The sequence below is a fragment of the Colius striatus genome, chromosome 4 (assembly GCF_028858725.1).
Source record: "Colius striatus isolate bColStr4 chromosome 4, bColStr4.1.hap1, whole genome shotgun sequence".
Taxonomy (NCBI): Eukaryota; Metazoa; Chordata; class Aves; order Coliiformes; family Coliidae; genus Colius; species Colius striatus.
In genome coordinates this window covers 73,261,937-73,277,979 of record NC_084762.1, presented here as the reverse complement: position 1 = coordinate 73,277,979, position 16,043 = coordinate 73,261,937, and the positions used below count along the sequence as shown (strand labels likewise).

General features: G+C 38.8%; 1 protein-coding gene across 4 annotated transcripts in view; it reads right to left on the bottom strand.

Moving 5' to 3' along the window:
- The window catches only part of NDUFAF6 (NADH:ubiquinone oxidoreductase complex assembly factor 6), a 44,197-nt gene extending 31,622 nt beyond the window's left edge, over window positions 1-12,575 (bottom strand). For all 4 annotated transcript variants that reach the window (XM_061995491.1, XM_061995494.1, XM_061995493.1 and 1 more), the window contains exons 1-6: window positions 12,477-12,575; window positions 11,422-11,544; window positions 6,714-6,770; window positions 5,855-5,957; window positions 2,892-3,025; window positions 1,079-1,180 (exon numbers count right to left, since the gene is read on the bottom strand). In XM_061995491.1, the coding sequence (XP_061851475.1) occupies window positions 1,079-1,180; window positions 2,892-3,025; window positions 5,855-5,957; window positions 6,714-6,770; window positions 11,422-11,544; window positions 12,477-12,497 (540 nt within the window). In that variant the 5' untranslated portion in view covers window positions 12,498-12,575. The remainder of the gene's footprint in view (window positions 1-1,078; window positions 1,181-2,891; window positions 3,026-5,854; window positions 5,958-6,713; window positions 6,771-11,421; window positions 11,545-12,476) is intronic.
- Between the last annotated feature and the right edge of the window lie 3,468 nt (window positions 12,576-16,043).

The window sequence follows — 16,043 nt, the reverse complement described above, 5'->3', positions numbered from 1 at the left end:
CAGGAATGCATTAAATGCAAACTCTAAATAATCTGTATTAAAAATAATGCCCAAGGATACATATTATTACCAAAAACATTCATCAATGTAACTAGCCACTGACTGAAACCTCATTTTACCTTCAGAAAAATGAAGAAAGGCTCTCCTACTTCTTACTGCATAATCTACTGTGATCACATGTAACACTGTGATCGAGGACCACATTAATGGTGCAAATGTAGAGATAAATCTGGCATTTCTTTACTTTGAAGTGGTATCTTTTCAGACTACGTTGACTAGAAGTATTGGGTGCAATGCTCAAAGTACATGTGTACATGCTCCTGTAGACATAAGAAACTCTTCACAGCACTTCTTGCAAGTTTTGTTTTCCAAATAAAGGCAGACAGGGCATTGCTGATTCTTTTGCTTTTGTATCATGTACCAACAAGCAATTCACAATATAGCTAAAATAAGTCCACAAATGACAGCAGGACTCTGCAGTCCTTCAGGATTTATTATCCACTGTTCCAAGAAACTAAGGTCTTCACTAAATCACTTGGCTGTAAGTCAGAAAAGAAATAAACAGAAAGCACCTTTTCCAGCATAGCTTTGAACATGGCTGGTCATGTTAGGGAATCAATTTCCCCTCCCACACACATGAACCAGCAGTTATAGGTGACACGCTCTGCTTTCTTAGCAGCCATTCCACTGTGCTGTGAAATACCATATGCAGTAGTGCTTTTTGTGGTGCTGATCCCACTCTGGCATATCATTGTATTTACAGAAGTCTGCTTGAAGTTTCTCTCCCAGTAATAAGATTTTTTAGGCAGTCTTTACAATTGAACCAGGTTGGGAGTAAACTGTCTCCTGTACCTATGGATAGATATAATACTTGTACACAAGTAACTGTGATACTTAAAGGTTTTGTGAGGTGGTTTTGGTTTGGTTCTTTTTACTTCAAACTCTTAAGAGTAATCAAAGGTTAAATATTTGAAATTAAATATGCAGCTCTAAGTCTCCTCACAACATACACACAATGCTTTGCAAAGATCAGCATCAACTATGTTTATTTAAATAAATAAAAAGGAAGCAATCTCACATGTTCTAGATGAATATGGGCCTGGCTGGCAATGTCATAAACTACATCTCTCACATTTTTCTCTTGCTTGCCTCTTATGAAATCCTCTTGTGAAACTCCATGCTAGACATAGGAAGGAAAAACAAAAAGAGGAAAAACTCTCAATAAAGTTTCCATTTTACCTTCTCAAAAACCCGTTCAAAACAAACCAAATTAATGACACAAGACTGAAACAACCTAAATGTTTTACCACCGTGCCCTCCTTTTTCATTTCCCCTTTTTTTTTGCCAGTCACTTGGAAAAAAAAAAAAATCAAGAGAACCAGGAACAGTTGGTACAGACTGTCTCTGCATGAAATTGTTCCCTAAAGATTTTATGGTCAGTGAGATAACAAACTCAGATTCTAAAGTTTTGGGAATTTAGATCAATCTAGATGTCCAACCATAATCCAAGAACTGATATTAAGGAGAAGAAAGTCAGTAACAACTAATACAGAAGCCATGCTGGCTTATGAAGTCAGTCATTTCCTTGGGACTGGTGTACACCACCACCAAACAAAAAAATCCCAAGAAAAAAGAAAACCTCAAGCCAACCCAAACAAATCTGGTTCAAAAAAACCAAAACCAACCAAACACTTCCCCTACAAATCCCTCAAAAAACAACCTCAAACTTATTTGGCTGTAGTGACCAGAGTAAGACATCAGTTGCCTGTTCTTCTCAATGACACTCAGAGATGTGTAAGCTCTATAAAGGTAGGCAGGCAGACTTCACAGGAGAAATGCTTACAAGATGCCCAGTCTACACCGAAGGGATGCAAGCTGTTTTCACAGTTTGAGTATAAAACACCTTCCGTAGCAAGGAATGACTGTGAATTTTCAGGCTATGTTTGAAAAACTAAAAACCTGGAAGGCCTCCCATACCCTTCAGTCTCAGAAAGCCTGAAAGCAGGGTGCAGCTCCTTTCTGTATTCTTATAACTCTGACCTATATTAGTATTCACATTTTTTGCAACTACCTAAATTACTAAAGTTCAAATCAAAATTTGCAATTGTATTGAAATGATATGCAGCAAACACCAGCACAGCTGCCTTAAGCAACATCACAATTACATGAGTTTTGGTTAAGTATAAAAAGAACAGCATTAACATTTAAAAATAAAGACTGAAGATGAAGGGGTAGCAGTTGAGATGTTTACAGACCTAGCCAGACAACACTAATGAAAACATTTGAGCTTTAATCTTATTTTACCCAAATGGCAAAACCTACTAAATTCAAATGCAAACCAGATGTACAGTTTAAACTGGAGGACTATACCATCTCCTACAGCACTGTATGAAATGTATGCTTACTGCTAAGAAGTATGTTAACAACAAAAAAAACCCCAACAACAAAACCCCAAACTACCAGCATATTTATGAATAGATAGTGAGGAGAAACCCAAGAAGGTTGTTCAGAAGTAAGGTTTCTCACAGTTCTTCATTTATGGGACTCAGAAAAAAGAAACAAAACCAGACCCCATCAAAAACCAGCCACCATTCCATGTGTATTTCTACACATTAATGACAAATTCCTGAAAACTAAAATACTGAATTTCATTAAAAAAAAAAAAAAAAAGAAACAGAAACCCTAGAGTTTCATGAAGATCACTCCTCTCATCTCCCAAAAGATGTAAACCTCTGAAAACAGCAAATCATTAGGCCACAGCAGAAAGGAGTTAAAATAAAGAAAAAAGGTGTTCTGTTTCTGGTCTAGTAAATTATGATCTGCTATCTAACATTGAGAGACACGGTTAGAAACACTATACTGTTCAATTCCAGACAACATGCTCCTCTTACCAACATACAAATGTCCATGGGAAGAAAGACCTTTTGCCTTGTACTATGATAAGGAGTAGCTCTTAAGCAGGTGACTATACCCTGTGCTTTCCCAATGTGACTGGCTGCATGGTCAGCATGGATGTCCTTCACACCTGAAATTGCAGAGAGAATACATTTAGAAACATACTATCAGGCCTTTTGAGGGGTATAGTCTCCTCTGATGTGTATCACAGTGATATTTAAGGAAAGCATTGGATAATGATAGAACTGTCTATGCTCCTAAATTGCCTTGAGATCTCATCTCAGAGGTGCCAAGCAGTTGGCAAATTCAATGATTCCCACATTCAGGAGCAAGATGCCTCTTAGTTTGCTGTAGTTTCTGGAAAGGGTATATTTAAGCAGAGCAGCACCTCTTCAGATACAATACATTGGTACACAAACTCATTTTCATTGGCATGCTCTCTCCAGGGATAACAGTTCCAAGAACTGTTTTTCCGGCCAGAAAAATCATTCAAGTGTGAGATTTCAGCATTAATGCTTACAGCGTGGTTTCACGAAGAGCTGGAGCTGATTCAGCAGTGTACTGAAGTTAAAAAGAATAGTCCTATGCTTCCCCCTTAAACACCTATTTCTGCCACCACTCTTGTACCACCTATGGGCAGTAGCATGGCAAACAGAATCAGATCATCAAAGTAACAGAAAACTAACTTTAGTTATAGTGTGGTCACACAACTTTGAGAAATGAAAGAAGAGGGAGATGAGTAGGGGAGAGAAGCACCACTGCTCTTCATGGCAAGACCATACAAGGTTGGCTTAGACTGATCATAATAGGACCATAATGTTTTCGCAGGACTGACCTGGGATAAAAAGAAAATTTAAAGGAAAATTGAAATTAAAATTCACAAAAGCCTTAACAGATGCAGCACTGTATCAAAAAAGAAATGAAGATACAGGAATTACAGAGCAACAAGCCTAATTGACATCTGAAAACAAGCCTGGGCATACTAGATTCACTGCCCAAGCCCTGCATGGGTCTCAAGAAGCCTTTGCAAAACAGAGGCTCTAGGTAGACTACATGGACTTACTTTGACAATGGCAGCAGAAAGCAGGGCATGGCTTGGAGGAATCAATGGATATAGATTACTAATACTGACTGGGCAGCTCAGGCTTTACATTTAACGAGAAAGGACAAGAGAAAAAGAAAAAAGCTCAAAGAATAAGAGTTACCAATGAGTCATGCTCAACCTGGGAATATATCCCAAAAGGAAAGTTCTGAAAGGTTTAATAAAACTATTGAGTTGCACCAGACTCCTAATTTTTTAAGACAATGAATCAGAAAGCACAATACTAATATTAATAAAATAATGACAGGAAGTGGGAAGCACCAGGTGCTTGGATGATAAGATTATCAGTCAAAATGAGCTTAACAAAAAGAAGTAACCTGAAATAAATAAGAACAAAGCAGGACTACTACTGAGATACACATAAACTGGAGACAGGTCAAGAATAAAGAAGCTAAAAAAGCACAAGAAATGCAGCAGATATGCTATCTAATGAAATGAGGTCACAGAATCAGACAGAATCATAGAATCTGAAGGGTTGGAAGGGACCTCGAAAGATCATCCAGTCCAATCCCCCTGCCAGAGCAAGGACACAGGAGGTCACACAGGAACACAGGAGGTCACACAGGAACACAGGAGGTCACATAGGAACTCCATAACCCATCTGGGCAGCCTGTTCCAGTGCTCCCTCACCCTGCCCAGAAAAAGACTGCTGATCGGAAACACCAAGAGAAGATCTGTGTTGAATTAATTTCTCCATTTGTGGGGAAAAAAAAGTTTCATATGCAATGAAGGAGATTTTTGCTTAGATACTTTGTTACACTGGTATATTTTAAAGAAGTTAAACATGACAATACGGCATTTAGAAAATCCAAGGCCCCTATAAAAGATTTTCAAGAACAGGATCATCTGACATATCAGGAGTGACTCAAGCACGACTGAACTTTTTCAGGACTCAAGACACTTCTCAAAAAGGCAGACATTGATACTTCTCACACTTCTACATTTCCTCAGTGAGAAGTTCTAAAAGACATTTGTAAGATTTCACTGATTTCCTACCGAGGAAACAAACATCAGGTGTTAAGAGATAGATTCCTTATTTCTTCCAAAGACAAACATGCTCACCATCTCTTCCCTCTTAGAACTTTTCTAACCTCAACATTGGCCTTCCATGACTACTCTGATAAGCAAGAGAAAAATATTGTTACTATAAAACTAAATACTACTAAATAACATTCTCACCCTTCTTTTATATCTGAGTTAATACAAGGAATACTTCCACAATGTAACAGACACTTGAAAGACAGTAGCCCTTGTCTTCACTGGAAACGGACAATTCTTTCCCAGTCTTTGATTCTCGTATTAGATGTGACAAGATACTCTCAACTACAAAGATCATATAATCTTTGTTGCACTTTTCCTAGCTTTTCAATTATTGATAGCTGACTTGCTTTTAGGATTCAGACCCAAATTCACAACATCGCCACTGGAACTTTATGGGAAGTTGGAAATTCAGCTGTTTCAAGGTAATCAGTGTACATCACTGCAATATAGAACAGCTGCAGAGTAGCTACAACACTTAGTCTTCTGACAAGTGAAACAATCCTAAAATAGGATTACTAGACTCTGTCACATAAGCAAGAAAGGAGAAAAAGCAACAAAGAACAGAGCAGTAGGAAATCACACTTCAATGAGCTTTCCACTGAGCAGCTTCTATGGAAAGCGCATAGTTCCAGGACAGGTGCAGTAAGACTCCAGATTTATGTTTGAGCACTCTAAAAGATATCTGAAGTATTACCTAAGACAACTTCTACTGAAATTAAACTCCAGTGGAAAAAGAGAGGGCTTTCCAAAACATCCATAAATACCATACCTGCACTAATGAGTCATTAACAAAACTGTAAAGGGAAAAATGCCTACCCAGCATTTCCAAGGTGAGGTACAAGAGAGCACTCTGAGTGTTCTCAGCGTACGTTTCAAGCTCCTGGATGTTACGGTACGCTCTGTCATCCAAATTCTTTTCCTGCAATAGGAACACAGAACTTCAGTAAACTGTACATGTAGTCACTATTTGTGCAAGTTTGTTACTACAGTCATGTCAGATGAATTCACTATTAGGAAAAAAAGGACACAGTTAAGAGACAGAGAGTGTGAACTCAGACAGAAGTAGCCCTTAAACCTTACAGCAAATCTAACAGAAGAGAGGCAAAGGGGAATAAGATGATGCCAATGATGCAGATTTGTGCAACTTCTTGCAAGATGTCCTTTCTCTTGGGGAAGAACTGGAATGGCATAAAACCAAATCACATATGAGTTTCTCTTCTTGCACATTCTCATTTCCATTAAAAATTAAAATTACTACTTAATCCCATACGATGGAACTTTCCTCGCTTATACACAGGAAGTTATCTAAGTGCAGCTCCCAGTGGATTACCCCTAGGAGTAAACACTTCAAATCAGGAAGACACCAGCAATAGAAAACATGAACACAGTTACATCAGTAACCAGACCAGGGAACAAGAAAGATGTGAATTAGTGAACAATATCTACTTTAAAGTAAAAATAAACAAAGGATTCTATTAGCCATTTTGGCCAGAAAAAGGAGAAATCACGAGTAGAAGAATTAAGGGAAAAGTAAAAGGAAACATAGCAGTACCATTCTTAAAGAGACTGTCTTGAAAGAGTAATTAGTTAAGCTTTTACACAGACATAAAAATAACGGAGAAAACCCCCAAATATTACTAAAATCAGCATCATATTTGGAATGGTAAATACTTACTCTTTCATCAATGATCTTCATGAACCACATTTTAGTCAACTTATGCCTCTTGACAGCCTGAAAATTATCAAATAAAACATCCATGTGAATGTACAGAAAGTGGTGGCAGTACTGCATTCTGAAGGCTGAAATCTACAATCCTTTTCTTACAAGGGTTGTATTCACTCAGTTAAATCAAAGGGGCATGCCAGTGGAAAATGAGGATCTTCTTCAAATACAAAAATTTTCAACTAGCATTTGTTACAAGTTGTTGCACACAAAAAAACCCACGAAAACCAAAATTTGGACATCGAGTCAATTAACTAGAACTATATCTTTAAAAATAATTTTTAATGTAATTCATTCTTTCATGGATCACACATTTCAACAAAATATTTATGGATAACTATGCTCACTTTCCAAAGAGAACACAGCTTCCTCCAGAGCAAAGCAATAAAAAGATCTCCCCAGTAAATTTTCAAGAAAAAGTCAGTACAACATACTAATAGATACTGTAAAGACAACATTCTAACAAAGTAATATAATGAATATAATGGGTTTGTTTCAAAAAGTGTCCCACAGCATCTCATATTCTCACACTCTTCTTTTGTCTCCTCTTGTATTTGACTTGCTTCCTGTACCACTTCATTCTATCAACTAACCTTCAATCTCCTTACTTACACCCTCTGAGTTTTACAGACCAGAAAGGCTACAATCACATATATAAATATTTACAAATGAAACTTATGGAGCAGCTCTCTCACAATCTTAGACTTTACAACTCACTTTCAACTTCCTCTTTACATTCACTACATCTGTAAATATTTCTTGAAGACAAGACTAGATCTTCTGATTGATTCAACAAAACCTGCTTGAGGAAGTAGGTGGTATGTGAAAAGGCAAATCTTAAGTTACAAATTCAAATTTCAGTTTTGCTATTCACTTGTTCACCTTGAGTATCATTTTGTAAATGAAATCCTTCGAATAGTCACAGGTCAAGACTTAAAGCATCAAATTGAGTTCTGCAGAATTACCCAGTTTGTATATTACATCCACTTTGAGCTACCTTCATTCAAATATACAGATCCTTGTTTTTACAAAGTTTTGAAAACTTGGTTCTTCCATGGAAACGAATGGAGAATTAGGCCTCACTTTTCATATGTTCAAAATGGACAGATAGTAAGAATAAGTATCATGCAGTTGCCATTCACGTTTATACTAACATGACTAACAGCAGAGCGATCAATAATTCTAAAAATACTATTAAAGGTCATTTATATACTAGTGCAGAAAACCTTTGGAATTCAGATTGAGTTTTCTGGGATATACAAAACTCTGGGAACACATTTAAACATCACAAATTATTATTTACCCTGGAAAATCAAAATTGTCCTCATATAAACTCAACAGTCAGAAAAGAGTATACAAAAAATATGCTGTGCAAAGGCTACGCTAATTTTGTTAACAGCTCTGCAATACTTGTGAGTTCAGGTGTCTTTCTATGAATTGCAATGACATTTTTGAACATTTGTGAAGTCACACTCTGAAAACAGCTAATTCCTGAGGTGTTTGCTGTAGAAATAAAACCACACCTTAAGTGCAAAGGTGACCAGGTCAGGTTGGATGTTTAGTTTGTTCCAGTGCTCTGCAGTGTTCAGATCTGCAGAGCTCCTAGAAATACTTTCTGAATTATTTTTTAACATCTTACTTCATGACCAGTTCTGTTCGGATTGTCTTATATTGGTCTTCCTTTAGACAAACCATACATGTGGTGAAATCTTACCACAGAGATAGGCCAATTCTTTCTACTGCTTCAAAATCAGTTTTCTATGTGGTGAGGAAGAAACATGACTGGCAGTCTCAGCTGTTTGAAAGGCTTGCAACTGATATGTCTATATCTGAATGATTTATATCTCAATGTCATACTAGTTTTGGCTGCGATGGAGTTAAATTTCTTCACAGTAACTGTATGGGGCTATTTGTGCTGAAAACATTGTTGATAAAACAGGAATGTTTTAGCTACTGCAGAGCAGGACTACACAGCATCAAGGGCTTTTCTGCTGTTCAGACTGCCCTACCAGTGAGTGAGCTGGGGGTACATAAGGAATTGGGAGGGGACACAGTCAGGATGGCTGACCCCAACTGACCCAAGGGATGTCCCATACCATAAGACATCAAGCTCGGCAATGAAACAGTGGCGGGAGAAGGGGGGGAACTCTGTTTAGAGGCTTGTTGGGCATTGATACATACACAATTAGTCTGAAATTAAAAGTGGTTGAAAGAATATGTATGTGTTGTGGTTTTAACCCCAACCAGCAACTAAGCCCCAGCCAGCTGCTCATTCACTCCCCCACTTACAGTGGGAGAGGGAGGAGAATCGGGGGCAGGGGGGGTGGTTGGAAATATGTAATGAAAAGTAAGGTAACAAAGAGATAGAGAAATAAAACCCAAGAAAAGACAAGCAATGCCCAGTGCAATTGCTCACCATCTGCTGATCAATGCCTGAGCAGCAATCAGCCCCTCCCAGTTTGCATACTGGGCATGACATTCTACGGTACTTTGGGTCAGCTGTCCTGGCCACAGTCCCTCCTAGATCCTTGTGCTGGGAAACTGAAAAATCCTTACCTCAAGATAAGCACTAATTAGCAACAATGAAAACATCAGTGTGTTATCAATGTTATTCTCATACTAATCCAAAACACAGCACTGAACCAGCTACTAGGAAGAAAATTAACTCTATTCCAGGAACCAGGAAAATACAATCATATCCAAAACTAACCTTCACCTAACCCCCCCACTCTATCATACAACTGAGAAGATTGTATGAAATCAGAAACAAAAATAAGTTAAGCTATACTAAAGCAAGCTCCTCCTTGGAAAGCAGACAAAGGCATTTTGGGAGAAAATGGTCTTGTTCCTGGGAAGTTTGCCGTATGCTGGAAGACAGACCAAAGTAAAAAGCAAAGGCACGAATAGATTGACATATAAAATGATCAATTCTGCATTTTAATGCCTGCATTAAAGTACCACCCTAGGTACATCTTCGATTCCCACGATCCCATACTAAAAGGCTCACAACGTTTGACAGTCTTCATTCTTACTGGAGGAATGCTTTCTTGTTGCTAAGGCATACACTTCTTAACTGAGATGGAGAGACTTATGAATAGCTTTGGTCCTCATAAAAGTGATGGTAACAGGTGTTTTTTCTTTCACTTCTTGGCTTAACCTGTGTTTTCTCTTAGCTAAAGAAAATGTATCTTGTTTAAAACCCAATTTTAATCTAAACACGAGTGTTGGCAGACAGGAACAAATGCTCACTTATGTTTTATTTCACATTTGAAGGAGGAAGAGTCAGGGAGAGGCCACAGTTTCAGCACTGCCAAAAATCATCGAAAGATGATTTGGAAAGGACTCATTTTTGTGATCTCAGAGGTGCAGCATAGTGGACGTGAAGACAAAATGGCAACAAAAAGTGAAATGGTCTAAATACAGGAACTGCATTGTTCCATCCCAGTGTTACAGCAAGCATCGTGCTTTTCCCAGGATGTTGTCGGGAATAACACAGATGAAGACTCCACATTTCATTGCCCATTTTTCAGCAGCTCCGTAAATCTAACTACTTATGTTAACTGTATTCAGCTGTGGAGATCTAAACAAACTGTAGCTTTTCCTGTCCAGCTCAGATTTTTAATTTTAAACCACATTCTAACCTAATAGAGTAGAGGCCTTACAGTAGCTGCTCTTTTGGAAGTTGACGTGGCTCTAAGATGTCAAGTTTGCAATGTATGCAATTTCCATTCCCAAAGAAATCAAAAATTCAACTCAATGTGACCCTGACAACCTGATCTAACTTTGATATTAGACATTCTTTGAGTGGCAAGATGGATGGGATGACAACCAGAGATTCCTACCAAATAAATTATTCTGTGGTTTTATATCAGCATCAAGGGGAAATCCATTTACACTGAGACTTCAGTCCTTCAATCATCCACCAAACATATTGATGGCAACCCTAACTAGAAACTAAAAGTTTTGGAAGAAAGTCCGTTTCCTTGGCCACAACCAGCAGAGGGACAGATCTGTAGGTGTACTCTGTGTGTGACGTTCTAGTGCCTGCAGAACTCAGGCATCTTGGTAAAAATAAGCTGTTAAGTTCACAAGTACACTCCCTGTCACTGAAGGCATACAAAAGGACCTGTGTGAAACCTAATGCATATATATATATAAGTCATCAAGCAATTCCTGGTGCAAGGACTGTACTAAGTGTCTCTATTACTCAGTAACTGGGTATGAAGGTCTTTTCCTCATATCCTATGGGCTAGTACAACTTCTCTGCTTAGCCTCCTGTCCTTTTGTCTAGTTTAATCTCTTGAGGTGAGAGTAGCACTGGATGTGGAAAGTATAATTATGCACTTCACTTGATACCAATTTATGGCTTACCACAGTTTATTCTGGCCTTCAACTAAACAGAAGAGCAAAAAGCAGATGGTACACAGGAGTCTGATCCTCCAGGTAGGTCTTACCTAAATATCCTCTTACTCCAACTCTGCTCTTTGGTTGTAGGTAACTTCCAATATCTTATATAGACACAAACACCATTTACATTATCAGTTTTCTATAAAATAATGCTGTTAATTATGCAACACAGCACACACACAAAACAATGACATTATTTCCCACATTAATATTCCAGTTAAGTGAATTTTAGGACAATAAAGGCATACTTTACCCTCCACAGTTCTGTAGCAACTGGTTGATGTGGTGGGTTATCACAGTATATATCTTCCACAGCCTCCCTCCAGAACTGCATTCGCATCAAACCTGTAGTCTTCTGAGTTATGGAGTCTTTAATCTGGAAAGGATACACCTAGAGTGAAACTCACAGTACTTTTAAGGCACTTGGTTTATCTATACTAAAAAGGCAGACACAGCCAAACTCATCAGGGAGAGTACTCAGCTCTGAATTCATATTTATTCCTCATCAAGCACACAAACACTACAGAGAGTAAAAATAAAAAAAATCTTCACCACAACTTGACTGTGAAACCCATTCAGACAAAGTCCTGGGCAACCCTCACCTTGGCTTTCTTCCCAGAAGGAAAAGCAGCAGTGGTAACAGCAGTGAGGGAAGGGAAGGCAGCGTCACGGGTTGCCAGAAGCACAGCCCGCAGAAAATGATCAGGGCTTTTGCTTGGTCAGCATATTTCCTGGATCACTCCTTCCTGGCAAGCATACCAACCTTCCTGGTTCCACTGGCAGTTTCTGGTTACCCTAGGAAGGTAGGACAGACTTCCCACCCTACCAAGGGGGACAGACTGCAGCCACTCCCCTCCCATAACTACCTAATCACAAATTTCCCTCCTGGCAGCCTTTCCATCACCCAGCTTCTGCCAACAAAGACCTGGGACTGCTTATATTATGCAAGTTTTTAACAGACCTTCTACAGAAAGGATTTAGCAGCACTGTTATCAATTCAGTCCCTGCATTCAAAGCCAGGACATATATACAATCACATAACAGTATCAAGGATCACAGCCAGTTTGTTATTGTTTAATCTTAAAATGCAGAAAGACAGACAAAAACCCTATATACATAAACAAAGAAACTAGGGGATGCTGGTTACTTTCCAAGGGCCATTCAAACACAGGTGTTTATATTGTACTATTTATTCATTGCCCTTTATAGTACAGAAAGTTAATCTTGGCAAAACACCACCTACAAATGCAATCTAGAATACTGAAGCTGTTATTTTATATTTCCAGAATTCACAAATTATCTTAATACCTGCCTGAGCCAGTTCCACATTGAAAGCTCTCAAGGCCAAAGCAGAGGATCGAGATTCCGCAGGCAACAGCAGAGAACACAGAAACCCTTCATAGTCACGCTTTCTAGAAAAGGATGAAGAAACACATTCATTATTTATAGCTCTATGTAAATTGGGTGTATTATTGCTTAGCAGTGAACTCCTGAATTAGTTCAAAACTCAGTTCAAATCTCTGACTTTGCAAAAGTATCATCTTTTAAGCTTACTTTAAAACAAGACAAATTCTTTAGAGAGAGGTGACGCAGTCTGAACTCACAGTGCACCTCTCAAGCCCAGATATCAAGATATTTGGCTAAAGGCATGGAACAAGACCATGGTAGAACTGCAAACAGAATCCAGATTGTTCGACTTCCAGGATTCTGTTCCAAACACGAAACCACTTTTTGTTAAGACTGTGCTATGGAGCTTGGCAGAAGAGCGCTTGCTTAACCAGTGAGGTTTTGTTTATTGGCAACTATATTCAAAGCATAAAAACTCTGGGTCTTGGCAGTGTCGCAGCAGGTAATTTGTTGCCAGTCTAAACTGATATGCCTTTGTTTGGCCGCTTGGGTGTGCCATTGAATTAAAAACAATCACAGCGCCCAGACCAGAAACTGCAAAATCACTCATAACGGTAGCTAACAAAAACACTTGGTCACCTCCAAAAAGCTAAATTGCTTGTTTTGAAAAACCCTTCTTTGTGCTTTCTGATAAGCTTGTAATGTGACTCTTCATTATAACAAGACAATCAACTCCCAAGTTTCACCACCCATGTGGAGAAGTAGATGTCAAGGAAAACCCATATACTGATTTTCATGAAGTCTGCTGTTGGTACATGTACGCATATTTCTTTTGAATGTGAGCTTAAAAGAGCAAAGCCAGCCTAAAACCAAGGGTTACTAGGGTTGCTGCTTTTAGCATCAAACAAAAAAGGAAGTGAGATTTAACAGAGGTTCTCACCCCTACAATACTGAACAGTGGATAACTAGCAAATGTTTAGAGTTCTCACAACAGTTGTGAAACTGTGAAACTTGGTTTAGAGCTTGATGCAAATTCAGAAGCATCAACAACAACAAAAAAATAATTTGTGAATTTCGGCAGGCTTTAAAGGTCACCTTCATACCAAAGAACAGATGTATCAAATCTCCTTCAATTAAGACACTTTCTGAAATGCATCATCAGCTCAAAACCTAATATTATTGTCAAGGCTGATTGTTATAATACCCAGTATTGCCCACCCTGGGCAGAGCTGCAAGGTTTACAGACACATTTTCCCAGTTCCAGTTATGTAGCTTGCCTGGGCCATTGACAGAACACAGAACTATCTCTGCTTCCAGAAAGGAAAAAAAGAAACACATTACACAAAGTACATAACAGCGCAATAGAGAAATTTGTCTTTCCTCTAGAAATGGTTTTGGCAAGTTGGTTGGTTGTGGATTTTTTTCCAATTACTCTTAGCTTAAAAGTTTAGTGTAGCAAAAAATAGTTAAGACAAAAAATCGGAAAGAAATGTAAATTTTATGCTCCCAGGACATAACAGAAGAAAAGCAAATCCATTAAGCCTTGGCCTGTAAAATAGAACTGATACTGCTATAGATCATGTTCCACTCAAACTCTTCTCATGTAGGAGTGTAAGGAATGAAGAAAGGAGGGAACAACCTTAAGTTTGGTGTTGAGTGGTTTTCATAGTTTCCCTCTCAAATAAGTATAAGCTTACATGTGAACACATAGACAAAAGAAAAATTGGTTATGACCATTACAGGACTTTCAGTCTGATGACCTCTTCCCTACTGTAAAGCTCCATAATGCCATCAAGCCACAAGCCCTTCTTCCAGAGCGGACATCACAAATAGACAGAAAACATACCTACTGGGGAAACACGTTTTTATTCTAATAGCTTAAAGCTACTGCTAGAGCTGCTTAGCAGAAAAAAGAAAACCCAACAGAAAGGACATCTTGCCTATTGCAAAAGGTTGCATAAATCTGCATCACTAAAGCATAATTCAGTTGTTCTTCCCAGTACGTGGGAGACTCAAATTCGGGACTGGGGAGTTGTTAATGCTTGCATAGCCTCAAGAGGTTTATTTCTGTTTGAAAAGTAACTCGTTTCTCTTCAATTTTTATAACTTACAATTTCCATGCAATATACAAACTACTGTGAATGGCAGCTTGAATTAAACAATGCCAAAAGCATAACCACCTTTCATTTTATTATTTTGAATGCTCCTGTATTTTCCTAAGTAGTTATTTTAATGGCCTAGCAAAAATAATAATAATTAAAGTTTAAAGTTAACCATCTCAGCTTATGTGCCTTGGAACATACCTGGTCTGTTCGCAGCTGTTACTGAAAACATTTTACCTGTATAAGTTAACTTTCCACATGTGTATTAGCCATACACTCAACCTCTGATCTCATGAGTAAAAGGTAAAGAAATCCTGGATTGAGTAACCAGGAAAAGCTGCAATCAGGGAAAAGTCTTATCAGGGAAAATGCAACCTGGCTATGCATTCTGATGCATCTGTAAAGACCTGCTGCTTGGTGCTGTGCAGAAAATCTACGATTGTCACATGTCTTTCCTTTAGTTTTTCCTCCTTTAAACATGACTGCTGACTACACATACCTTTGTATCTTTAACAAGCATTCATTTGGAAAAGATGATGCTATTCCACTCTCTGTATATATACTTGGGAGCCTTCTCCTTGCTTCTTGTCAAACACCTAGGGCAATTGTACCAAATTAGAAACTACTTATTTCTTTACAAAGAGATTTGTTTAATGTTTTACTTTGTACCTCTGAACTCCTGTGGACCAGAAAGCAGCTAACAATTTGACAGCAAATTACACATGAGCCAGCACTGTGCCCTCGTGGCCAAGAAGGCCAATGCTATCCTGGGGTGCATCAAGAAGACTGTGACCAGCAGGTTGAGAGAGGTTATTCCCCACTTCTACTCTGCCCTACCTAGTGAGACCTCATCTGGAGTACTGTATCATTCTGGGCTCCTCAGCTCAATAGTGATAGAGAACTTCTGGAGAGAGTCCAGCGGAGGGCTACAGAGATGATCAGGGGACTGGAGCACGTTTCTCTTTCAAGAAAAGGCAGTGAGACTGTTTAGCCTCCAAAAAAGCCTGAGGGAATACATTATCAATACTTATAAATAAAGAGTGGGCATCAAGAGGATGGGGCCAGTATTTTCTCTGTAGTGCTCAGTAATAGAACAAGAGGTAACAGGCACAAGCTGAAATATGAAAAGTTCCACTTGAACAGAAGGAAAAACTTCTTTCCTGGAAGGGTGAGGGAGCCCTGGAACAGGCTGCCCAGAGAGGGTGTGGAGTCTCCTCTGGAGGTTTTAAAAACCCACGTGGATGTGTTCCTGTGTGACCTGACCTAGGTGACCTGCTTTAGCAGGGGGCTGAACTGCATGATCTTTAGAGATCCCTTCCGATGCCTACCTTCTGAGATTCTATATGAGACCTTTTGTTTATGGCCCAGAAGCCAGTCAGGAGATGCTCCCTGGCCTCGAACTGTCTGAACTGTGCTCCTCTTGGAG